Genomic DNA, 25,532 nt, shown 5'->3' with positions numbered 1-25,532 from the left:
ATCCCCATCCTCTCCTCTCTCTCCTCCTCTCTCTCCTCCCCTCTTCCCTCTCCCCTCCTCTTGTCTACTCTCCCCTCCCCTCCTCTCCGCTCCTCTCCTCGCCTCGTCTCTCATCTCCTCGTCCACCTCCCCTCCTCATCCCTTCCTCACTCTCCTCCTCGCCTCTGTCCTCTCTCTCCTCCCCTCTTCCTCTCCCCTCCTCGTCCTCTCCTCTCCTCTCCCCTCCTCTCCTCTCCTCTCCCCTCCTCTGCTCTCATCTCCTCTCCCCTCCCCTCCTCTCCTCTCCTCTGTTCTGTAGGACCTGAAGAAAAAGAAGAAGCCGAGTAATCAAAGGTGGGTGAGACGGACATTTCTTAACACATCTGTAAACATTTTAGAAAATACAGCACTAGTGCTCTGATATGTAACACAATGAACAGATCTTTATACAGGCTGTCCTGTCACATCTGCTATCTCCACCAGGAACAAGAAGAAGAAGGTGAGCTCTGGCTCTGCCTCTGCTTCTGGTTCTGGCTCGGCTCCCTCGGGTCAGATGGGCCGCTTCAAGAATGGCATGCTGATCCTCAGCTCCAAGGAGATCCAGAAGATCAAAAGCAACAAAAGGCGCAAATAGGTGAGTGTGTTCTTCTAGACCCTGAGTCAGGACACCTACAGGTCTCCTCTTGGGACTTAAAGGGATAGTTTGGATTATTTAAAGTGGCGTTGTACGAGGTACGTCCATCCACAGTCAGTGTGTTACCTACAGGTGGTCGGTAGCAGACAGGACAAGCTAAGCAATATACTGCTGTGCAGCAGCAAGACATATTTTAGACACCTAAACAAGTTTAATTGTACGCTATGTTTAGAATATTTTACCGCTTCACTTTGTCGACAGACTGCCCTTTCCAATGGGGAACTGAAGCTGTTATCTATGCTGGCTTCAAAGTTACCAGACTCCATTGACAAAACATACATTTTAACTTGCAGAACAAAGAAGTTGCTGGTCTAACGCTGCCTCAATCAGTTAGTGTGTTTGTGTTATTGTGTGACTTTGGTGATTTGGAACTAACCCTTTAAAACACCAAGTTCAAACACAAACACAGACGCACTAACCGATTGAGGCAGCAGTTGACCAGCAACCCCCGTGTTCTGTGGGGTAAAATGACTGTTTTTGTCAAAGGAGTCTGGTTGTTTTTAAGAGAGCCTAGATAACGGCCTCAGTTTCCCGTCAGAAACGGGAGGAAAATACTCTAAATATAGCTTTTTTATACGTTTTGCTGCTACACCACTACATTACTTCTTCAGGTCCTCCAAACTGTGTACACCGACTATGGATAAGTACCTCATACAAACCCACTTCCAATAACACAAGTTATCCCTGAAGGGTTAATGTTTGAAATGGAGTAAGTAAAGGTTAAACATTGTGGTCGCTGAGAGGTGTCTGTGTTTATTGTTGCAGGTGAGCGATTAAATCCTCCAGGATGGGAAAACATAAAGTACCACACAAACACACAGTCAGAGACTCGGCTTCCTGCAGGACCGTTTGGAGCTGTGAGGCTGATTTCCAGAGGACTTGTCTGCAGGAAAGAATAAAGCCGTTACTGGAGACAGACTGCTGAGTCAAGGATTTAACGCTCACAGCGGCAGGACGTCAATGCACCAAACTAGAGACTTCTGTCGAATCATTTTCCATCACAGTTAATTTATTTTTGTTTTTATAAATGACCAAAAAAAAAAAAGAAGACATTTCAGTTTCTCTTGTTTTACACTACAAAGGTTTTTAAATGATGCAGTTACAATGCATTTCTCATGTACAAACCATGTAGTCGTACAAAACATTTACATTGGCAAGAAGGGAGGGGGGATCATAACAGATGGGGGGGGGAATAAAAAAACTAAACGATTCACACACAAGCAGACATTTTCATGAAGAAACACACACACGCACACACACTCTCTGAACAGACCATGAGAAAGTACTTTATCTCCCTTTTTATAAACCCTTATGTACACGACTTCTCGACTGCTGCCGGTGTAAACGTTACAGATCGTTACAGAGAACCAGTTCTTTTCCTTTTGTCAAAGGGAAAACATGAACAAGTTGGAGTTTAAGAGATGATGATGGCGAGACAAGAGGTGTGATCTGGCAGTGTGCGGCTGGGTGAGGTCACAAATTCTCACACCTTTTTCTTGAAGCAGCTTTTGTGTTATTTATACATTTCAGAAAAAAGAAAGAGAGCATGAGGAAATATGAAGCTTATCTGCAGCACATTGTTTCAAGCTGTAAGCAAATCTGCTTGTTGTTGAGATTTTGTAGCCGACCCTTGGCAAGCAACCATAGACAGTATATATATATATATATAATCAGTAGCCATTCAACTTTTATACTGAACGAATTGAAGAGGGCAATATACAAAAGAAAATAAACATATATACATACTTTATAGAGTAAATAAATATGCCATTCTTTAAGTTAAATAGCTAACAGCGGTGACTTTCCTCCCCAGCATCGTGTCTTGAAGTTAAATGAACTCTCACATTCATGGGTGGGTAAATGTGGGGTGAAGGGACATGCAGCACTCTTACGATACCATATCTAGACAGGAGTGACTACAGTGTGACTTTAAATATGGGAATTCCGTCTGTATCTGTCACATGAAGTTTTGTTTTGATATATTCATCTCAGAAAAGGTGAAACCTCATTTGACCTGAAACTGTCTGACGCTCCACCTCACACCTTTAGTATCAGCTTTTATTCCCTCCAGTCATAATTCCATCATCCGGTCCGTCAGACGAAGGAAAAGGTTCACCTTTGGTTATCTGATAGATGTCTCACTTTGCTCGTGGGCTTATAATCTATTCCTGGTCCTGGCAAAGTCGAGCTCGGGGGCAGGTTTCTGTTCTGACGTGGGAGAACGGTCAGAGGGGGAGGCTGAGCGGAGCCGAGCAGCCTCATGTGATGCAAATGTAAACCGCGTGTGCTGGTGGTCTGGGGCACGTCAGGAAGAATTCCCCTTTGGCAGATGGTTAGATGTTCTGAGCTGCGAGAAACTGGTTCAAGTCCTGACTTTGACACTAATGCTGCATTCATGTCATGTGGGAGAGATGGGGAATGTCGGCGCTAGCTTCAGCCGGTAGACCATATACAGCATGGCAATTAATATTTAAAAAAAAAAAAAGATTTTTATTGCCTGGATTTATTGTTAGCAATAAAATGCTTAATTAAACCTGCAATAGATGCTTTTTCTGGCCACTTGGGGGCAGCAGAAACAAGCTGCGGCAACGCTGATGTCACTTTTAAAGTTAATACGATGAACTTTAGACATCCAGCAGAGACACTCTCGACGGAAATATCCAGTTCAGTTGTTAAATATGTTCACCAGATATTCGCTTAATGTGAATTTCTGTATGTTTAGTGCTGGACAAGTAGTGTACGGTGTTTGTTTCGCGTGCTGCAGCTGAAACCGCAGCTATGAGACCATCAGTGAATCAAAGCAGTTAAGTTAAAGGCCAGAAAAGCAAAAACAATGAGCTTAAAGACAGTAAAATGCTGCGTAGAGGTGAGGGGAGTCGGTGGATATTCTCTGGGTTCATCACTACGAGCGACTCTTTTGAATTTACATATTGTCATTATAAAAATAAAGATGTAAAACAATCTTTCCCACGTAATTTGGATGCATCATCAGGTGCAAAAAGCCAGTTAACTTATTCACAGACTTAAATCGGAGAGTAATAAACCTGAAGTTTGCTGTTCTGGAATTTAAATATTGTGAATTTAACAAAAGTAACAGCTTTGAGTCATAAATAAGAAAAAGATCCTTATTCTATAGTAATATTTCTTAATACCTAAGGGAAGTAAATATTGAAAGATATCACCTTATACTACTCTAATGTTCTACAATTAATAAATAGATTCTTTAAAAAAAATGTTATGTCCCTGCTGTTGTATTGAAAATAGACCTCACTAGCTCCAGTAAGAAATACTTTTATACTTTAACTTTTTGTATTTGAGTTCGGTCACCTGGCGTATGTAAAGTTTGTGTTGAGCTGAGAATGTAAAAGAATACGGACGTGGTAAATTACATGCTGCCTGCAATCATAAAGACTTGATATAAAAACTTGTAAAAATGTAAATGACTGCAATTCTCTGTCCCTGATTGGATGTTTTGAATATCATGAGATAGTTGATGAGTGAGAGTAAGAGATCTGACACTTTAAAAGTCAGATTAAAGGTATGAAAACACAGTCGGTTGATATGAAACATCAGGATTAATCCTGCTGCTGCCACCGTCCACCAGCAGAGGGCGAGCTGTCGTAGCAGTTGGCTTTAACGTCACTCATTGCAAACACAGAAATACACTATTTACAATGCAGCCTCAGATATTTTGTAAACTTGTTCGACGCTTAATCCATGCTTAATATCACACGTCATAATCATAACTCACATATCGGTATTTACATTTGTTCCGAGGATGTCCATTCACACGTAAACCCACTGTGTGTAATAACTCTCACGACATTATAGGGGATATAAATATTTCAGATATTGTAATAAAGATTAAAGTAATTCATTTGAAAGCAAACTTCTCCACCCTCTGCTGCATTGCGTATGAATTATATACACGGGTAATGGATGGTGAAACAACATGTTATATCCGTAGTCACAGTGGTTTGGTTACTACTCTCCTCTAACAGGCGGCTGCATCCAATCCTTGGTGAGAAACGTAGCAGCGAACGCAGCTTTACCTGATGTGTCTTTTCAAGATTCCTCTTCAGCGGGACACATTAAGAGATTCTACAGAGAGACTGAGAGATGAGCGAAATTACCATGAGACAACCGCACTTCTCTAATCTACTTTTTTGGATGTTTTATAGAAGATGTTGGTTTTGTGAAAAGAAACCAAAAAAAGAAAAGAAAGGGAGGGTTTGGCTCAGTTCCATTTCATTTCAGCATTTTCTGACATTGACATCCCAGAAGGTGGAAACATTTCCTCATGAGACGGAGGATCCAGAGCCTGGGAGCGGCTGCAGGGAAAACATCAAGGAAGGAAATTAATCAACCTTTTCCCTCATTTTAAATAATTCAACAAGACAAGGTACAAGCTGTTTGCACACAACTTGGCAACCCAAATTAACACAAGCCCCCACCACGTTTTATTAAATGCTGCAGGCATATTTAAAACTCTAATCTCACTAACGTGCCGGTTTAGTCATCACAAGATTATGCTGTGCAGCCAAATATTATTCACAGAACTTCATTCTAAATTCTAGTGGAGATCCTAAAGTAAAATATAAGGATGCTGTCTGTCAGTGTGCAAAAGAGGATTTAAAAGGGTAAAAGTGGATGTTAAGTGGTAAACATCTCAATTTCTGCAGAAACTAATTTCAATCACCCGTAAAAGGTTAAATTTAGTTTCCTTATTGTTGATAGAAAATATGTCAACATGCAGACTAAAGGAACATTAGAGATTAAAATTGAAATGGCGTCGATTATCATTTAAACTCACTTGCTTTTTATGCAAATGTGTCAAACTGTCTGTGTACCTTTTACACATGCTAGCACAAATTGAAGTTAATAATCCAAAGTGAAACGAAATGTAGCAATCTGTTGTTTCTATGAATTCAAAGAATTAGTAAAAACTTATTTGCTTTCTTGCCGAGAGTTAGACAAGAAGATCGATACCCCTCATGCCTGGAGCAAAAAGATGAAGCTACAGCCAGCAGCCGGCTAGCTTAGCTTAGCTTAGCTTAGCATAAAGAGTGGAGTGCTCTGTCCAAAGGTAACAAAATCCACAAACCAGCTAAACAAATGATTCCTTAAGGTGGCAAAATGAAGCACGGGACTGCTGCTCCCCTCCTCTCTGCTGAGTCTTATCCTACTGCGAGTGGTAAATCACAGTCTACCAGGAACTAAACGACTCCCTTCTTAGAAAGACGATGACAAGCCACTTTAAAACTACACATCCGATCCTCACCGAGACCCCGCTGACTGCCAAAAGATGCACGAGAATGGATTAACCGCTGACCCTGCTGGGTGGTCGCTCCCACGCTTTGTAGATGTGTCACGTTACCGAAAAATGAAATGGAACGGAGCCCAATCCTTCGTAGCTTTTCACCTCGGTGTGTAACCCTTTTCGACTAACAGCACCAAACAATCTTTTGCGCCACTTTGAATGCGATGGAGAAGAAGGAAAACCAGACACAGCAGTGCTTTTGGAGTCACGACGGGGACAAAAATGTTCATTGAAAGTGTAGCTTTTAAATATTTCACGAGTGAAACGTCCCACGATGCCACTACTACAAAACACTCTCTTCGTCTAGTTTCACCTTGTGAGCTGCAAAGACACCTGAGAGAGAAGCAGAGCAACAATAAGCACTGATGAATCCTCTCTCACCTTGCTCTCGTGGACTTTTAAAACTGCTTGTGATGTTATTTCCTGGCGGTGTCTTAAATCGAAATCCCTAAAAAGCTAAACAATAAATAGCGACTGCACGGCGCGGGAATCCTCAGCGATTAGTTTTGTCTCAGGCCTCGAGGAAAACATTTCAGGCTGTATTTTCCCTCTTGTTTAAATTGCTGTAATGTACAAACTGGAATAATACATGAAAACATAAAAGATGTTAGTATCCTGGAGCTCACGGGGCACGGGGATGTGAAAGAAGTATGGCGGTCCACAGTAACTCCAGTCATCTCTGTAGTGACGTCCAAAAGCTTCAATCGTTGTATTCACGGCCAATAATAACCCAGATTGTATTCCTTCATCCCAAAATATAGAGCAGGGTCTTTCATTGAAGTGTATCCAAGACAAAGGGCACCTTGAGAAGGATGGGAGGAGGTGGGCGGGCAGGGGGGGGGGGGGGGGGGTCTCCTACTGTTTGGCATTCTTTGGCAGATCCAGGCCCGTCAGTAAGGTCGCCTGAAAGAGCAGAACAGAGGAGAAGAGACGTAACAGCCGAGCTGGATCTGAGGGGTGTGGTTTCATAGTGGACATAGTGGGTTGGGGGCAGGAGTCATTCTTACGGGATTGGGACGAGACCGTGTCTAACTTTAAATAAAAAAAAGCAACCATCCCCAACACACACACACACACACACACACACACACACACACACACACACACACACACACACTGACCTGCACGTTTCTGTTGAGGCTGACGGCGGGTACAAAGACCCCTTCCAGGTTCTCAAAGGCAGTGGGTCCATGCTGCACCTTGTTGATGTAGAACGTCAGCGTGTGTTTGTTCAGGTCCAGCAGGACTCCCACAGTCGAGCCCTTAGTGATGCCTCCCTCCGCCCTGCACACAAACAGCAACAGAGAGATTCAACTGGTGGATATAAGGTGACAGCGTAAACTTTAGTGGCTCCGTTTTCATTTCATTTCCTGGAGAGATGACAAACTGAGAGTTCAACCGATCGACTACATTTGAATGTCCATAACATGGACTTTACACGAGAACATGCACTGAGAGCATTGAAGCAAGAAGACTTATGCAAATACTCAAGGAATGCTTTTCTCTTCTTCTCTCGTTCTTTCTCTGCAGCTCGTTAAAAAGAAGTTTAAAGTGGAGACGTTTAAAATATTCATGATTTATTCTACATATGTGTCCAGAAGGTCTTGAGCTCCATTTGTTTTACAAGCTCATCAAAGGGAATTCAGACTACATCGACGCAGCCTAATGAAGACTACAAATGTTCTTCTACCCTGAAAGAGAGAAACTACAACGACGTATTGGGCCCATTTGTTGGTAGGAAGTAGAGCGATAGAGGGGGAATATTCTGAGGAGAAAAACTCTGAATCAAAGCATGCATTTCAAAAACATGATGTCTGCCTCAGGACTGAGTTAGAGTCAGCGCTCAGAGACGAAAATAACAACATGAAACACACATGAGGTGATTCTTAAAGTGGCAGAGTGAATCAATCTGAAGTCTGGATGGACCGAGGTCAGTCACAGGTTTTGCATTATATCTGTGAAGAGCTGACTTTCTTATTGTCAAGAATGAAAAATCTTTCGTAAATAAATGTTTACTGAGGGTTTGATAGATGTGACACAGAGAGATGTTTTGATGTCTCCTACAGGCTGCCGTCTTCTCTTCCCTGGTGTGTTTGTTCGTCGGTGTTGTATGAGCCCCGCGGGCCCCACTGTCATCCTGCGTATGTGTCATTATCAGGGTGTGTGTGTGTGTGTGTGTGTGTGTGTGTAGTTCTTTACTGTGTGAGATTTATTGCAGAACAAATAATGATGAATGGATGAAGGAGAGTGGCACGTAACAAAGTCTCCTGCTGTTCTTAATGACAAACAAGTGTTATTAAATAAAGACGAGTAACACTAACTGGCTCATTTACTGGTTAATAAATAATTTATTAATGTGTTTAACATCAATACACTTATTATAAAGTGAGTCAAATATTAATAAAGGAGACATTTCTCACTTTACAATAAGTCCTGCAGTCACACGTCTTTGAAAGTTATTAATAAATCTATCAAGTCTGCATTTATAAATGTTAATGTGTTTTGAATAAACAGATTTTAGTTGTATTTTTACAACCTGGCAATTCAAAAGTTGCTCTTCAAAAAAATCTATATATTCTTTATTAATTTATTTTATTTTATTCTTTAATTTTAACTTATTTAGAATATTTATGTTGTTGTGTACTTGTTTGTGCCTGACGTGAAATGTACATCTTTTTTGCTAAATAAAGTTTTGTGTAAAAAGAAAAAAACCTTTATTTAAAAAACACCTTAAAAATAATGAATTATTAGTAAATATCAGTTCTCTTTAACTCCAGTTAGAAAAACCCTAAATATGTAAATAATGAAATAAAAAGATCTTTAAATGACAACACACACAGACCTGTTGGTGTGTGAGTTGTTGTGCATGAACCAGGAGCGGTTGTTGTCCACATACATGGCCCACGCCTTGTCATCTTTCCCCAGCATCATGTCTTTCATGGTGTTGATCCTCGCCACGCCAAACGCAGGGTCCGGGTGGTTGTCATAGCGATCGATGCGGACCTCCCAGTAGTGGATGCCCTGAGAGTCAAGAGGAAGTATATATATATATATATATATATCACTCGTATAGAATCTATATCATCTATGTATCATCACTGACACAGATGGCAAACGTGCGTTTACTTTGGAGAAAGCCGCGGTTCCCAGCACCACGCGGTCGTCGTAGCTGCTGCAGCTGACGGTCAGGTTTTCATTGGTCAACACGATGTCCCGGTGAGCCGTGCTGGGGTCGAAGGTGAACCACGCCACTGTCGGAGGGAAACAACAGTCGGTCAGGACGCCACATTCGCCTGCTTTGGGGTTTTTTTGGACAAAGAGTTGAGACAGAATAAGAAGTTCTGAAAGTGCCACCATTCAGACAAATGTAGTTTTTACATTCAGGATGCTTTGTTATAAAGAGATCTGGCTTTAATCCTTATTAATGCAGCTACATTTAATGACTTATTTTTACTATAACAAGAGAAGATGACCATATAACATAACATATAACCATATATATATATATATATATAGCCAATAAGAGGTCACAGACATTTAATTCCATTAGATTTGTTGTGACAATTATTATTATTATATTATAAACATATATAAATATATATTTAATACACATTAAATGTACATGTGATACATCGGTTAACATATGTATTAACAGTTGATTCCTTCCAGTCAGAGTTACATATGGACATCCATGTCTGGCATTAAATATATATATATATATATAAATATATATATATACAACATTATGTCTGGCAGACCATAAGTGTGTGGGGGAGTTAAGCTGCGGTAAAAGCGCACACACACACACACACACACACACACACACATCCCATTATTTCCCCTTCTCCATGTCGCTGTAGGAAGCGACAGTCCTCGAGGAAAGACGAGGAGGAGGCGATGAGTGTCGAGAGAAAGAGGGCGAGTTGGTAAAGAAAGGAAGATGACAGAGAAAGAAGAAAGAGGACGGGAGGGATGAACGGTTATCAGTCAGAAAACAGACTAATGCTCATTGTTGTTGTGTTGGCAACGTGACTCACTCATCCCACTCCTCCTTCTTTCTCTGACTCCTTATTTTCTTTCTCTTCCTTTGCAATCTTCTACTTTCGTTTTCTGTTTTTGCTCGTCTTTCCTTGTTTTCCATTATCTTCCTTTATATACACACACTTTCCTTTACGTTCCTATTCTTAGTCTCCTTTCTTTTTTCCTTTTCAATGCATTTCTTCATTCATCCCTTCTTTCCTTTCCAACATATTCTCTGTTTTTCCACTCCTTTGTCTTTTCCCATCCCTTCGCCTTACTCTCCTCTCCTCTCCTTCCTCCTCAACTCCTCTTTCCTTCCTTTGCCCTTCCCTTCGCCTTACTCTCCTCTCCTTCCTCCTCAACTCCTCTTTCCTTCCTTTCCCCTTCCCATCGCCTTACTCTCCTCTCCTTCCTCCTCAACTCCTCTTTCCTTCCTTTCCCCTTCCCTTCGCCTTACTCTCCTCTCCTTCTCTTTCCTTCCTTTGCCCTTCCCATCGCCTTACTCTCCTCTCCTTCCTCCTCAACTCCTCTTTCCTTCCTTTCCCCTTCTAACGCACTATATGCTTTCTTTCTATTACAAATGCATGCGTGTCATGAAACCTGTTTTACGTGGAGAAAAATAAATTATTCTACAGGACAGACACACAAACACACCTGACCTACCGTCAGAGGTCTTGAGCACCACCGTCTTGCTGTACGGCCCCACGCCGATGACATTATAGGCTTTCACCCTGGCGTTGTAGGAGCTGTTAAAATGGAGGCCGTCCACCGTGCACACCGTCTCCTTCCCCACATACACCTCCTGGTGACACACGTACATTTCAGGAGCATCATTACAGATGCAGATTAAGAGCACGCACATGTATGTTTGCTGCTTAAACACATATGACCTACTCATGGGCTCAAGTATTAGTCCAACACACTTACAATGCATGTTCACTGATAACACACACACACACACACACACACTACCATCTGGCTTTAGTCAGAGTTGAGCAGCATATGGATGATTAATAATAAAATAAAAAAGGACAGGCTGCAGAACAGACACGATTCACTGCCTTTTGGAACATATTACTGTCACATTAGGGTCAAGGCTTGTTCTCTGTTTTGCCCACATTGCATGTTATTATTATCATTATGTTATAACTCATTATGTTATGACTCATTATGTTATGACTCATTATGTTATAACTCATTATGTTATGACTCATTATGTTATGACTCATTATGTTATGACTCATTATGGTATGACTCATTATGTTATGACTCATTATGTTATGACTCATTGTTATAACTCATTATGTTATGACTCATTAATGACTCATTATGTTATGACTCATTATGTTATGACTCATTATGTTATGACTCATTATGTTATGACTCATTGTTATAACTCATTATGTTATGACTCATTAATGACTCATTATGTTATGACTCATTATGTTATGACTCATTATGTTATGACTCATTATGTTATGACTCATTATGTTATAACTCATTATGTTATGACTCATTATGTTATGACTCATTATGTTATAACTCATTATGTTATGACTCATTATGTTATAACTCATTATGTTATGACTCATTATGTTATAACTCATTATGTTATGACTCATTATGTTATAACTCATTATGTTATGACTCATTATGTTATAACTCATTATGTTATAACTCATTATGTTATGACTCATTATGTTATAACTCATTATGTTATGACTCATTATGTTATAACGCATTATGTTATAACTCATTATGTTATGACTCATTATGTTATGACTCATTATGTTATAACTCATTATGTTATGACTCATAAGTGTGTATTACAAGGCACCCACCCTGTACTGTCCTCCGTTGCCGTCGTCCAGCTCCAGGATGTAGCCCTCGATGGGGCTGACGGGGGGCGCAGTTACCCTCCAGGCCAGGGTGGCGCTGTTGTTCCTGGTGCAGCACTTCTCCAGCTGCAGGAGAGGAGCCACCGGCACCGAGGGCCCGGACTCCACTGGGAGAAAGAAGACGGATGAGATTTAAAGACTGTAATGGGGGGGGGGGGGGGGGAGGAGGAGGAGGGAGAGATGAAAGGGTGGATCGATGAAGGGAAAGAGAAGACAAACAGGGTGATGTCGTCAGCTGGTTGCCTTTAAACAAACTGAAGGGAGAGAAAGAGGAGCTTTAATATCTAGTGGGAGATAAAAGAAAATGAAAGAAACTGAAAAAGGTGAAAGAGCTTATGTACAGGGCAACAGCTGGGAATCAGTCGAGGCTTTAACTTGGCCACTTGAGGACATTAAACACTTATAGGTGGTGGTGCAGAGGGTTAGACTGATATAAACTAGTGGGGGGGGGGGGGGGGGGGGGGTGGTTCTTAATGAAGCTTCCAGAAGCAATTATTTGGCTGATTTCTTGTATTTCAAGTACAATGGGAAAACCTCTCAAATGATACGCAGGCTTGTCTTGCAGATATAAAGTCTAAATGAAAAAAACAAATGTTTTAAAATGAGTAAATAGCTTAAGAAAGCCAAGAAAGGGAGAAACAAGCATCATATCAAAGACATATCTGTCCAACCCCGTGTGAAACAAACACACAAACAACACACACAGGGTAACAATAAGCACTGAACACACACAGGGTGATGAAGTCTTCTTCATGTGTTATCTGATCTCTCTGGAGCTAAATACGTAGCAGTGAAGACACAGAGGAGAGGCAGCAGTCAGGACGGAGGGAACGACGATCGATGCATTATATAGTGAACATATAGATTCACTTTATCAATATCAATTCAAATGCAATATGTTTCACAGCATTTGTCGCCAAAGTACTTCTTTGATTCATCCACATGCGCTCTTTTTTAATCTAAAGAAAGGTAATATATATGTATTTTATAGAGTGCTTTAAATTGTTAGTATTTTAAATATTCTTTTCACATATTTCACTTCATATTTATTACATTTTTATCTTATTTTTGTATTTTATATAGCAATTCAATAACAGGACATTTTCCCCTGTGCGAGGGAACGTTGGAAGGACATGTTAATACACGTGCTTATATTTACATCCTGTGTTTTGCTTTACTGCAACAAAACAAAGAAGTACTTCGGGCAACAAAGTTGTGTAACTTTGTGTTCCAGTGTTCCAGTGAAGGCAGCACTATTCTGCAGATTCACTGGAGAGGATGTGGAAAACGAGGAAGGAGTGACGGAAAATAAAAGTTCAAGGAAGGAAAACAGAGGTTCACTGTGAAAAGTCTCTGAAATACCTCCTGGGCTCTCTGTCTCCATCTCAGCCTCACCACTGTCTGCTGCCTGCATTTGTATAAATAACGGATTCTCCTGCACATCTGGAAATATGACGTTTTAATACAAGAGCACATGGACAGAAGATGGCATATAAAGCAGCTGGAAGCAAGATGTTATAATTAATACACAGAGAAATGTCAGTAACGCTTTATTTAAAAGGTCTTTTTAACACATTGTAATGTTAATAAGCATCTTAGAAGGATTTATAAGGGACTTCCTACCTCTTAACTAACGCTTATTACAAGAACCTTAACGTATCGACGCTCTTTAAAAAAAAAGAAACAAACACGGGGACGATCAAAGCCTCTCTGCGGGCTACAAGCTCATTGAGGTTCGCTTGACTTGAGCTCAAATTAGAGAAAGTCTCCTTCAAGTACGACTCCCGCAGGACCGTGAGCTTACAATATTTATAATGGACCACAATGCATTTTGAATAAACGATGAAAGTAATGTTAGGTCCAAAGAATAATGAGCATTGTTTAATAACAAGGTTGAATCCACAAAACAATAACACGTGATCTTCACGGCCTCAGTGGAGCCGTATCATAATAAAATATTCATACCGCCGACTACATATTTAATGTACATTAACATTATCTCTAATGTAAAGGACGCTGTGTTTACTCATGCGCAGCCGATGAATATATAATCAGCTGAGTACGCTTGAAGAGAAGAGCAACAGAAACTCAATCTTCTTCTTCTGTGTGTGTGTGTGTGTGTGTGTGTGTGTGTGTGTGTGTGTGTGTGTGTGTGTGTGTGCGTGTCAAGTTGGTTTATTTATAGAGTTGGTTTAAAAGGGACACGTGGCGTGTAGTGTACGCGTCGGGAGGAGCAGTACTCCGCCTCTGACAACAGCTTTATGAAGTCGTAATGCCGACAGTGTGGGAAGAACAGAAGAAGCTCCAGTTACTCCGGCTTACGAGTGTTTAAGCGTTATTCCAAGATGGTCGGTTACCCCCGCTTTGCCCCAGCCTTGTAACTGCATAATGGAATTGGCCTAAATTAGCTACTTCTGCGATGTTACGTATTTTAAGTGGTTCATTAACGAGTGAAACTGATGCAAACAAACTGTATAAATGTATAAAATCACTGAACCAACTTCGTTTTGTGTTCATTTTGGATTTTATTTCAATGTAACTGCAAACGGTTTGTTGGTGTTTGTTCACCAGGTGTGAAAACCTGTTCACGCGCCGCAATGACAAAAGTTCCATCGTTTGAAATGTAGAATCCAGTGTCGTTGGAGCGTCAGCCACACTGTGGACTGTAAGTCAGGATATCGCAGCCTCAGCTACATTGATTTTTATGCTTCTTTTCAATCCGTGTCTCGTGAAACCCCCCTCATCTTTATGAGCACTGCTCAATCGATGGAGTGCTCCTTTAAATACAACCAATGTTAAAGCAAGAGAACAGAGATGAGCGTAAATGGCACAATGCACAGAAACACATATAGAGTCTAAGCAATCCTGTAATCGTTACTCAAACGCAGTTGTCAAGCAGAATTGAAATCTGCCAATTGATTGGGAAGTGTGTGTGCTCCTGTGTGTTCACCTTTGCCCTGGCAGAAGTCCAGCTGCAGGATGGTCTGCAGCAGCGAGTCGGAGCTGAGGGTGAGGTCAAACTCGGGCCCGACTTTCGGCTCCAGGGCCCCTTTCACCCACTGATCCTGAGACGATGTGACCCGCTTGATGAGAGCATCTGAAATCTGCACACACACACACACACACACACACACACACACACACACACACATAGGCGAGTTACGATGTGCAGAAACACCCACGTACAACAAGGACACATGTAGTGACAAACAAACACAGGAAATGAGCAGGAAAACGGCTTCTTTGTTGTGGGAAAAGTTCCATTAGCCGAGCGTCATTACATTGTGTCTGACAAGGGGAATAATGCAGGCATTAGTGCAGTTCAAATATTTAAGGCTAAGAATTAGATCCCGCTTCTGCTGGTAAGAGCTCCAGAGCCTCAGGGGGAAAGCTAAGTGAATATATTACATTAAACTACACTCGACTGCAAAGAAAAGTGATGCCATCTTATTTGAAAACATGAGCCAAGTATTTAGAAATTCATCGTCGAGCCTTATAAATTGCTTCATTTCCTTCTTTCAAACTGTATTGTATTTATAAATGTTCCTGAACTGACGAACACTGAGTCACAGTTCCTTAAGAGACTCCAGTTATGAATAAGGAGTCGGCAACCATAATGAGCCACATAATCAATACGTTATAAAATATTCAGATGAAATGGAAGCAAGGGGGTGTGTGTGTGTGTGTGTGTGTGTGTGTGTGTGTATGTGTGTGTGTGTGTGTGTGTGTGTCCCTCAGGAGTCTCTTTGATCTTTATTTCATCTCTCCTTTTCACATTACTCTATTTCTCTCTCGGTCTTCAAGTAGAGAAATTATTCATAACCCGAAGCAGAGACACTGGAGTTTCATCTCACATCATTCAATGGACAGAAGGAATGTGTCTGATGGGTTGAGCTTAACGACCATGTGTTCTTCATGGTTTTGCTTTACGTACATTTCTATATTTCTTCGTCTTTGCCATTTAACCCCTTATTTCACCGAATTAGTCAAATATATTATATATATATATATATAAGTTGTATGAGCTATACATTAACAAATATATTGTATATTCCTGTTTGCTCAAATGTAATCCACAGAATTGTACTTGTTTTATTATAAATGTACTTATAATGTTACTTATGTTTGGGTCACAGGTTAAATCTAACCTTGATGAATACAGGGACTCGTGGTCTGATTCTCGAGAGAGAGAGAAAAGCCCTTATATTTATCCCCATATTGTCATGAACTTACACGCTGAAGAAACAATGTTAAGTGTGTTTTATGAGCTTTTAAATGACACCAAACTAAACCTTCACTCTCACAGGTCTCTCAGTTTGACCCAACAACACCCGGATCATTAACTATCGATCAGCCGTCGAGCATCTGAGCTGAGAACTAAACATGTCGGATGAATTAGAAACAGATCAGCTGCAGTATTAGTAAAGCAAATCAGATGCATGCACACACACACACACACACACACACACACACACACACACACACACACACACACACACACACACACACACTCTCTCGGGGTCAGATACCTGGAGGAATCCACTGGGATCGTTCTCTTTGAGGACTTCCAGGCAGAACTCCATCATGCCGGTGGTCTGACGTAGCTTCATGGTGCAGTGGGTGATCTGGTCACGCACCACCTGAGACAAAGACGCAGATCAGAGAAATGAGTTTTTAGAAGTTCTGAGCTTCAGTAATGCTGTCAAGGCCTTTAACCTTCAAAAAGACAAATATTAGACCATGGAGCGAGCAACAAGTCTTAATACATTTGGTTATACTTTGTGTAAATGGTCAAATTCCCTGATCAAATGTATGAGTTAGGCTGCAGTTTGATTATCAGCCGATAACACAACATCATACCGACTACCTCGTACGTCGTCTTCACTCCTTTTAACCAGGATTCCCCCCCCAGCAAGACGAAACGGAGCATCATTGGTGCTCTCATCGACCGGCCAACGAATGTTAATATTGGTTCTGCATAGTCTAATCAGAGGCCGATCAGCTGATGCAAAACACGAAAGACTGTGTGTGCTGCTCAAAGGGCATCACTGGTCCAGCAGGTGTACCAGGTGTACCAGGTGTACCAGGTGTACCAGGACACAATACATTTGCAATTTTCAAGTTGTATTCAAAGGAAATCCCTCGTGGAGGAACGCAACCTAGAAATGTCAACAGCAACCTCATCAGTCATCTGAAGGTCAGTCACGTCAAAGAATATGACGAGCTGCTCCCAATAACCAAGAGGAGGCTGCTATGGTTTGTGTTGTGAATCCAAGAGAGCGGTGAAGAACTTGCACATGTTGTAATTTAATGGTACTTTCTCATATCTTACTTTTAATACTTAATATACAATGTTGCTCAGAATAGTTAATGCTACACGATAAATCAAAGGTTTCATGATGGGTGACCGAGCCCCGAAGGTCCTGATCAGAACACCTTATGAAAGGAAATATCGATTCAAATCAACTTTGATCGTCACACATGTACACACACACACGCACACAGGGCCTCTGGAGAGACTCCTGGAGAGGAGCCGGTCCACACTCAGAACTTGGTCTGTGCTGAGCTACTGCCGCACAAAGGGGCATCAGCCAGAGGGCTTACTGTCGAAAGGGCAGGCAGAGGTCAAAAACCTAAACGCAGGCTAAATAATTAGATTGCTCAGAAATTGACCTGGGGTGGAAATGAGCTGGTACATTAACGAGGAAGCAACACAAACAGTGAAGAAATGCAACAACACAAAGAAAAACAAGGAGGTTCTTTGTGCTAATATGGAACAAATGCAGGCATTTAGTAGTTGATACAGGAGAACAGCTCGGACTGGCATCATGTTGTTGTATGTAGGAGATGATCAGGGAATAAAGAGCAGCTGTGCGGATCAGGTGATTGGCTGGCAGGCAAAACAGACAGGAAAAAAGGTGCAGAAATTAAAAACTGTCTGCCAGCATGACTGTATGATTCCTTCTTCAACACTCCTGGCACTTCATCACCAGCAGTAACTCTGTTTCAACATGTTTCACATCAGACCAGGGTGAGGGGAAGGGAGTGTTTTACAGAAACGGCTTAGAACGGCGTTATCAGCCGTTACCAGACAAATGTGACTTTTTTTCAGACTCTCTAGCTCTTTGAATGTCTCACACACACACACACACACACACACACACACACACACACACACACACACACACACACACACACACACTGAGAGACCACGGGCTATCTGCTGGATGAACTCTGAGCAGCAGGGAAATGAGATTTGGACGGGTGTCACAAGCAGTCGTTGGAGGCTAATTGAAACTCAGCGAACCGTCGCCGCATTATTAGCCTTTTGTTTTGTTCCCTGCAACACATCTCAACTAGTCAGCGATCTTTAATTATCTGCTCAAAGTACAACTGATATATGTATATAATATGTGCTGCACATGTGTGTATATACGCACCTGATACATACGTCAACATTTAAAAAGATTCTGCATGAGATTAGACAGAAAGCGTCGTGATGTTAGCGAATCCAAGATAACTGATTACACCGTTAACCGATGGCCGCCTAAATAAATCAGAGAGTTAATTAGACTGAGTCTTGGAAATTAGGATCCTCGTTTATTTGATGGTTAATGAGATCACAGTTAATTATTCACCTGTCAACTGCCGTATGAACTGAAATATGAAGAGCGTGAAGAGTGAACTGGAAGAGGATCAAAACAATCTGTGATGAAGCAGACTGATAAAAACGGGTAAATAATATATGCAAAGTTGGATTTATGTGTATATTTAAAAAAGATATATTATTATTTTATTGTGCTGTATTTTATTGCTTTCTTTTTATGAATTTTTATTTATTAAGAAGCACTTTGTGACGTAGAAAGGTGCCGTATAATTAAACGCTCCCTCCTTAATAAATCTTAATTCATCCATTTAATTTCATGCGTTTGTCTTACAACCCAACAGAGGTGTACACAATCAGAATCATGATATTCATAACTTGAGTATTAAATTAGTGTGTCTCTTTTACACTTTCTATATTTAGGTGTGTATGTGTGAAAATGTTTAGTTTAGAGCTTTGTCTCTGGGTTTCTATAAGGATGTAGGATTAAGAGGTAAAAGAAGGAATCAATGAAAGCTCATTAAAATAATTGTAGAAATGTATTTGTGTATATCCATGCAGCTGGAATAGCAAAATGCACACACAGACGCTGACATTATTTAGCAGGAGAACATTAGCTCCTCGTTTGAGGTCGGCTGAAACCCGCTCTTATCTCCTGTGTAAACAACGTGAAGTGTGAAGCCTCAGAGTAAATCTCAGATTTATTTCAATTTCCTCGCGTCCCGCTGAGAAGTGCCGTCAGCCCCCTCTTTTCCAGGCGCTTTTTTTTTCATATGTTCCACGTGCATCTGAAATGAATTTGTTGAGATTCCAGACACACTGCCAACATGACTCACAGCCTCTTCCTCACACACTGAAGCATGTTCCAGCTCAGGTTACAGCAAGATGTTGAGATGATATTTAACATTGTTGGTAACTTTAGGAGAGCAAGTGTTTACGTGAGCATGGTGTAGTACAGGAGACCATGATATACATTATATAGTGGGGTAGAAAAGAAAGGAAGATGGCTTCCGACTTCAATACACACTCATCTGTATGAGTTGGGGAGAATATTAATCCATCAGATGCTGGAATAGGGCTAAAACTACAGTATGTGTGTGTGTGTGTGTGTGTGTGTGTGTGTGTGTGTGTGTGTGTGTGTGTGTGTGTGTGTGTGTGTGTGTGTGTGTGTACGTTATAGACCTTAAGAGTCAGGATGTTTTGGATCTTGGGTATATTTTGGAAACGTGGGGACATTTATTCCAAGGGCTGTTAGAGGGATAAGAGTTTTCTGAAGCAGAGATATCGTCTTCTTTTCCACATGCATTCGTCTTCCTTGTCAAAAACCTGGCGCCTACATTACCCACAATGCAACTCGACTGCAATTTGGGTTGTGTTATGCGAGTAGCGGCTAGCCTCTAGTCTCAAGCGGAGACGAGGAGCGGGCTGCAGAGGTCTGCCGAGCTAAACTTCTTTTTAAAAGCGTGTAGTTTTCAGACCCATCCAACGCTCCACAATTGATCAGACTTCACGCAGCTCAATCTGGAGTCACAAAAGGCTTTGTACAACTTTTTCCACATATGCCATAGAACTCCCTGAAGACATAACATCCTGGCATTTATTGTTAATACTTACAAACGTAATTACAAAATATATTTTTTTATCAAATGTGCTCATTTTATTCTTTGGTTTAGAATTAGTTTACTGACGCTGGCAACTCAGACAAATACGCTGAGTATTTCTGTCTGTTCTTTGAAAGAGAAAAACTAAATATATTGCTTTTAAGGGATTCAACTCTGGCTTTGGGGATTTTTAGAAACCTCCGCCTGTAGTCACAGTCTTTAGATTTGCTTTGTTTGTGTGTCTGGCCAAAGCTGTACTGTATCTACAAAAAAAGATTAAAGGACTTGTAAGTGCTTTTGAAAAAAAGGAAAAAAGAGTGGGTAAAATGTGAGTTCACGGTCAGACAATATGAAGATCCACAGAAATAGATAATCTATTTAAAGCCTGCTCCTTCCACTGGCACGACTGGATGAAAAACAGTTGTGCTTTCTCTCCACTGCAGTTACATAACTTACACGTTGTGTGAAGAACAAACACAATCTGCGTTTAGTCCCGCAATTCATTTATGGAAAGATTGTTTAGTGTTTTTCTGAGTTGTGGGCGTCGCGTCAAAAAATGCAAATAATGTGTGAAAATTCCTGGTTAAAGGTACATTTGCAGAATATGACCATATAAGCCATTTAAATATAATCCAATATGATTATTGCAAAACTGTGATGTAGTTTAGAGGTTTTAGAGGAAAATAAAAAGACGAAACAGAAGAATGTCAAGAGTAAATATAATGTGTATATATATATATATATATATATATATATATATATATTTATTTTTATATTTTTATATAAATATATATAATATATATATATATATATATATATTCATATATTTATATTTATATATATATATATATATATATATAAATATATTTAGATATTTATTTATATATATAAATTATATTTATATATATAAATTATATTTATTTATGTGGCTCAGGCATTATAAGAGCATGTCATTTTTTTCATTTAGACAGAAACAATGTGCTAAATGTATTTATTCATGTGGAAGCGTTTATCAGCCATCAACAAGCAGCTATTCTTCTTTTGTTCCAGCTTCGGCGCAGCCTCCAGCTCTTTGCCCTCTGGCTAAATCTCAATCCCCAGCCTGCAGATAATGACAACAGCTGTCCTTGGGGCTTCCGTCCAAACAACCCCCCTCCTCCCCCGCCACCAGCCAGACGGTCAGTCAGTCGGTGGGCACGTTGAGGCTGGGCAGGCGTCCATGTGATACACTACGACTTAGGAAAACCCCAGCGGAGGATTTACAGAGGAAAGTGGAAAAAAAAACTACACTGCGAGTTGGTTTGGAAGCTGAGACTGAACGTTTTGATAATCAGCTTCTTATTATTAGCGATGACCCGACTATCATCTCTCAAAATTAGAACAGAACTGGTTATTTTTAGTCTTCTTACTCATTTGAATTTGGCGTAATATATTTGACAGAGGTGTAAGGTGTTTTCATGCACCAATCGTTGAATCAGAAAAAACATTTTTTATGCGAGTTATTAATATATAAGGATGTTTATCACCGATCTTGTTGCTTATTGGGTCCTGTAAATATTTAACGTTAAAAGCTAATTCCCTAATACTTTAAACAACACTTGTTAATTCTCTTTACAGATTTGTTTCCCAGTGTTCTGGCTGTTGCTGATATACTGAGAAATAAACAAAGTGGTGGAATAGAAAGAGAGGTATCACACAGAATTGCAACTGTGGCTGGTGAGAGCAGACAGACAGGTCGATAAAGCAGACAGACAGGTCGATAAAGCAGACAGACAGACCAAAAATACAAAAGCAGAGACGGCAGATTTCAATACGCCGCTCTCTTTAGACAGGAAAGAGATGAGAGCTGCTGTTTCATGTTGAAAGGTTCCCTGAAAGGCTGGACGGACAACAAGGAAGAGATGAATCAGTCCCACCTTTAGCTTGTAATCCTTCTCCTTGGTGACTTTGGTGAGCAGTTTGGCTTTCTGTCGGGTGAGCGCCTCGATCAGAGAGTCACACTGGGCCACGAGGCAAGCTTCGAACTCCACGCCGTTCTCCTGAACACACAATCAGAGGGAGGGTGGGGGGGGGGGGGTCCTTGTAAAGACGTCATATTTAACAGTTTTGTCACAATAAAGATACCGTCAGGTGTCCTTCTCCATCCTGGGCTCTCAGGTAGAAATAATCAATACATCCACACTGTGACTGAAATAGACCTGCTGGTGTGTGTTTCTGCTTTGTGTCGGTTACTGGTATGTTAATTCACCACTCAGATCTTCTTCTATTTTTGTTTTCACCACACAAACATTAGTATACAGTGGTAATTATTTCAAAAAGCCTGCAGACAAAAATAAATCATGAAACGTTTGTTGCTGCAGCTATTTCCCCTCAAGACAAACGTCCATATCATACATCACATACGTAAAGCATACGTGCAGTGTGCAGGAACTTAACTCTAGTTTTGATAAGGAAATACAAAGGAAGTACCAGCAGAGACATTGGAACAAGCTTCTCTATTAGCAAGAAGATGACTTTTACTTCATTACATTCTCCAGACCTCCTCCTGTTACCCAGTGGTGTGAAGACATCCTTTACAAGCTCAGGCTTGAAGGGGATTGAGAGGGTCTTTGATGAGCTGTGGGCGCCTTGTCTACACTTCCTCACAACTCGCAGCGCAGACACAGACCGCAGGGGGCTTCACACTGCGGCCTGGCGTCCTCTCGGTGCCCCCGTGAATGTCTAGCGATCCCTCTTTGGTGTTTTATTGCTTTGCATCAGATGTGTAATGTATCCCAGAGATTCACGAGGGCTTCTCTCAGGGTTTTACAACCGGACTGCGGGGCTTTGCTCCCATTTAGCCACATGAGGTCAACAGTTTATACATTTCCAATGAAAGATTTTCTGGAGCATCAAATTAAAGAACAATCTGGATTTTTGGATGCGGAAGAGAAAAATAAATCCATTAGTGTGCTCGTGTTTCTAAGAATAAGCCATAGGATTTGTCTTTTACATTTTTAAGGAACACATTTAAGAGGAAGAAATGAGAAAAGATGCATCAATGATTGGTGACGTTTTAAACTGTTTCAGCACATTTCATTCCCCTTCCAGCTTTTCGAAAAGCATCACCCAGAGGTGGAAGGTTTCCTGCTACTTTACACATCTACTCCGCTACACGAGGTAAACATGGTACTTGTTTTACTACACTAAATGTCTCTGACCTCTGGAGTTACAAGTTACTTTTCAGTTGAAGATTTTACAATAAAAAACATTTGATACGTCTGCAACATGTAAAGATGAAACCAGATGTTCTCAACTCTTTCGGTTTGTGACCCCCTTACAAAGAAAGGATTGTGACATTTTCATTTAAATAATTGTTTGGGCTCAAATAAGTAACATGTAATAAGTAACATGTACCTTTATGTTCATTTACCTAAGTAGACATTCAATATGTGTACTTGTGATGCTGTTCCCTGAGTGTTAATTATTGTGAAAATTACTACATATCTTACTACAAGCTTATAGTTAGGGCTGGCTCAGGCTTACCTTGGATCAGCCCCTAGTTATGCTGCTATAGGCTTAGACTGCCGGGGGACACCTCCCTGCTCTCTTCCTTCTCTTCCTCTCTCCTCCCCTCCCTCTCTTCTACTCCCTCTCTATCTGTATGCATTATGTAAATGTATGTTACTAACTCACCATCCGGGGTATCATCCCCGGAGTGTCTGTGTCTCATGTGGCAGGTTGCCACTGATAAAGTTTACGTCAGTATCATGAATCGTGGCTGCGCCTGCTGCCCTGGTCCTGCTGGACACCAGGAAGCCTTATTGACATTTTCCTGGATTCATCCAAACTTTCTCTTTTTCAACACAATATCATTTCTGTCACATGTTGTATTTGTACTATGTTGTTTATCCTGTACACACGACATCTACTGCACGTCTGTCCGTCCTGGGAGAGGGATCCCTCCTCAGTCTCTCCCTGAGGTTTCTTCCATTGTTCCCCCTTTAATTATGGGGTTTCTTTTAGGAAGTTTCTCCTTGTGCGATGCGAGGGTCTAAGGACAGAGGGTCTGAGGACAGAGGGTCTAAGGACAGAGGGTGTAAGGACAGAGGGTGTAAGGACAGAGGGTGTGAGGACAGAGGGTGTAAGGACAGAGGGTCTAAAGACAGAGGGTCTAAGGACAGAGGGTCTAAGGACAGAGGGTCTAAGGACAGAGGGTGTGAGGACAGAGGGTCTAAGGACAGAGGGTCTAAAGACAGAGGGTCTAAAGACAGAGGGTCTAAGGACAGAGGGTCTAAGGACAGAGGGTCTGAGGACAGAGGGTCTAAGGACAGAGGGTGTAAGGACAGAGGGTGTAAGGACAGAGGGTGTAAGGACAGAGGGTCTAAAGACAGAGGGTCTAAGGACAGAGGGTGTAAGGACAGAGGGTGTAAGGACAGAGGGTGTAAGGACAGAGGGTCTAAGGACAGAGGGTCTAAGGACAGAGGGTGTAAGGACAGAGGGTGTAAGGACAGAGGGTCTAAAGACAGAGGGTCTAAGGACAGAGGGTCTAAGGACAGAGGGTCTAAGGACAGAGGGTGTCGTAACCTATACAGTCTGTAAACACTGAGACAAATGTATAATATGTGATATTGGGCTATATAAATACATTTGATTTGATTTGATTTGATAACCTTAACAAAGCAGTCATTTTAACACAAACCACAATGTTTCCTTAAACCTAACCAAGTCATTTCTGTGCCAGAAGCTCACCAAACATTAACCGTACAAGCGTGAGATCAGAAAACGTGCTGAAGGTCTGCGACACATTAAGAATCCACAGAAGCATTTTCTGTCTGCATTGAGCCCACATGATGAAATCTTAGATAGCAGTGATTTCCAATCACGTTTGCTCCACTGTGGGACACAGTTCAGATCTATAAGAGGATGAGTGCTGGAGATATTTATTCCTCACGCCCACAATTCCTTCCCTTTATCCATCCGTCTCTCTCCCTCCTCTCAGTCAGAGCAAAGTAGCGCTAAGAGTTTGTTTTTTTCATTTAAATGCAATCCTCTCATTCATTGTGCAATAAGACTCTTAATGCCTGTTCACAGTGCTGTGGCTGACAAGATATGACAGTGCAGACAACGTGTGTGTGTGTGTGTGTGTGTGTGTGTGTGTGTGTGTTAAAGTGTGTGCATGACTGGCAGATGCTGCAGGAGAGATCAGCTGCACAGCAATGCTGTCTGCAGGGAAATCACAAACATATAAACACACCAACACACATAATATATATATATACACACACACACACACACACTGCACACATTTGGCAGACATGGTTTGTTTTAGTTTGGTGATTCAGTGGATTTAGCCTCCTGCTGCACGGTGTGAGGAGTCCAAATGTGCCTCTGTGACTGATTTATTTGGAGCTTATTACCCATTACCAGCTTCCCC

General features: G+C 41.2%; 1 protein-coding gene across 2 annotated transcripts in view; it reads right to left on the bottom strand.

Moving 5' to 3' along the window:
• Positions 1-1,706: 1,706 nt before the first annotated feature.
• Positions 1,707-25,532, bottom strand: part of trim67 (tripartite motif containing 67) — a 41,096-nt gene continuing 17,270 nt past the window's right edge. The window contains exons 3-12 of one of the 2 annotated variants that reach the window (XM_029462807.1): positions 22,033-22,155; positions 16,441-16,551; positions 14,862-15,015; positions 13,274-13,354; positions 11,855-12,018; positions 10,677-10,815; positions 9,120-9,286; positions 8,836-9,014; positions 7,115-7,277; positions 1,707-6,896 (exon numbers count right to left, since the gene is read on the bottom strand). In XM_029462807.1, the coding sequence (XP_029318667.1) occupies positions 6,849-6,896; positions 7,115-7,277; positions 8,836-9,014; positions 9,120-9,286; positions 10,677-10,815; positions 11,855-12,018; positions 13,274-13,354; positions 14,862-15,015; positions 16,441-16,551; positions 22,033-22,155 (1,329 nt within the window). In that variant the 3' untranslated portion in view covers positions 1,707-6,848. The remainder of the gene's footprint in view (positions 6,897-7,114; positions 7,278-8,835; positions 9,015-9,119; positions 9,287-10,676; positions 10,816-11,854; positions 12,019-13,273; positions 13,355-14,861; positions 15,016-16,440; positions 16,552-22,032; positions 22,156-25,532) is intronic. The other variant, XM_029462805.1, reaches the window with a different exon arrangement.

This window comes from Cottoperca gobio, chromosome 24, assembly GCF_900634415.1.
Source record: "Cottoperca gobio chromosome 24, fCotGob3.1, whole genome shotgun sequence".
Taxonomy (NCBI): Eukaryota; Metazoa; Chordata; class Actinopteri; order Perciformes; family Bovichtidae; genus Cottoperca; species Cottoperca gobio.
This window is presented reverse-complemented; position numbering and strand designations above follow the sequence as displayed.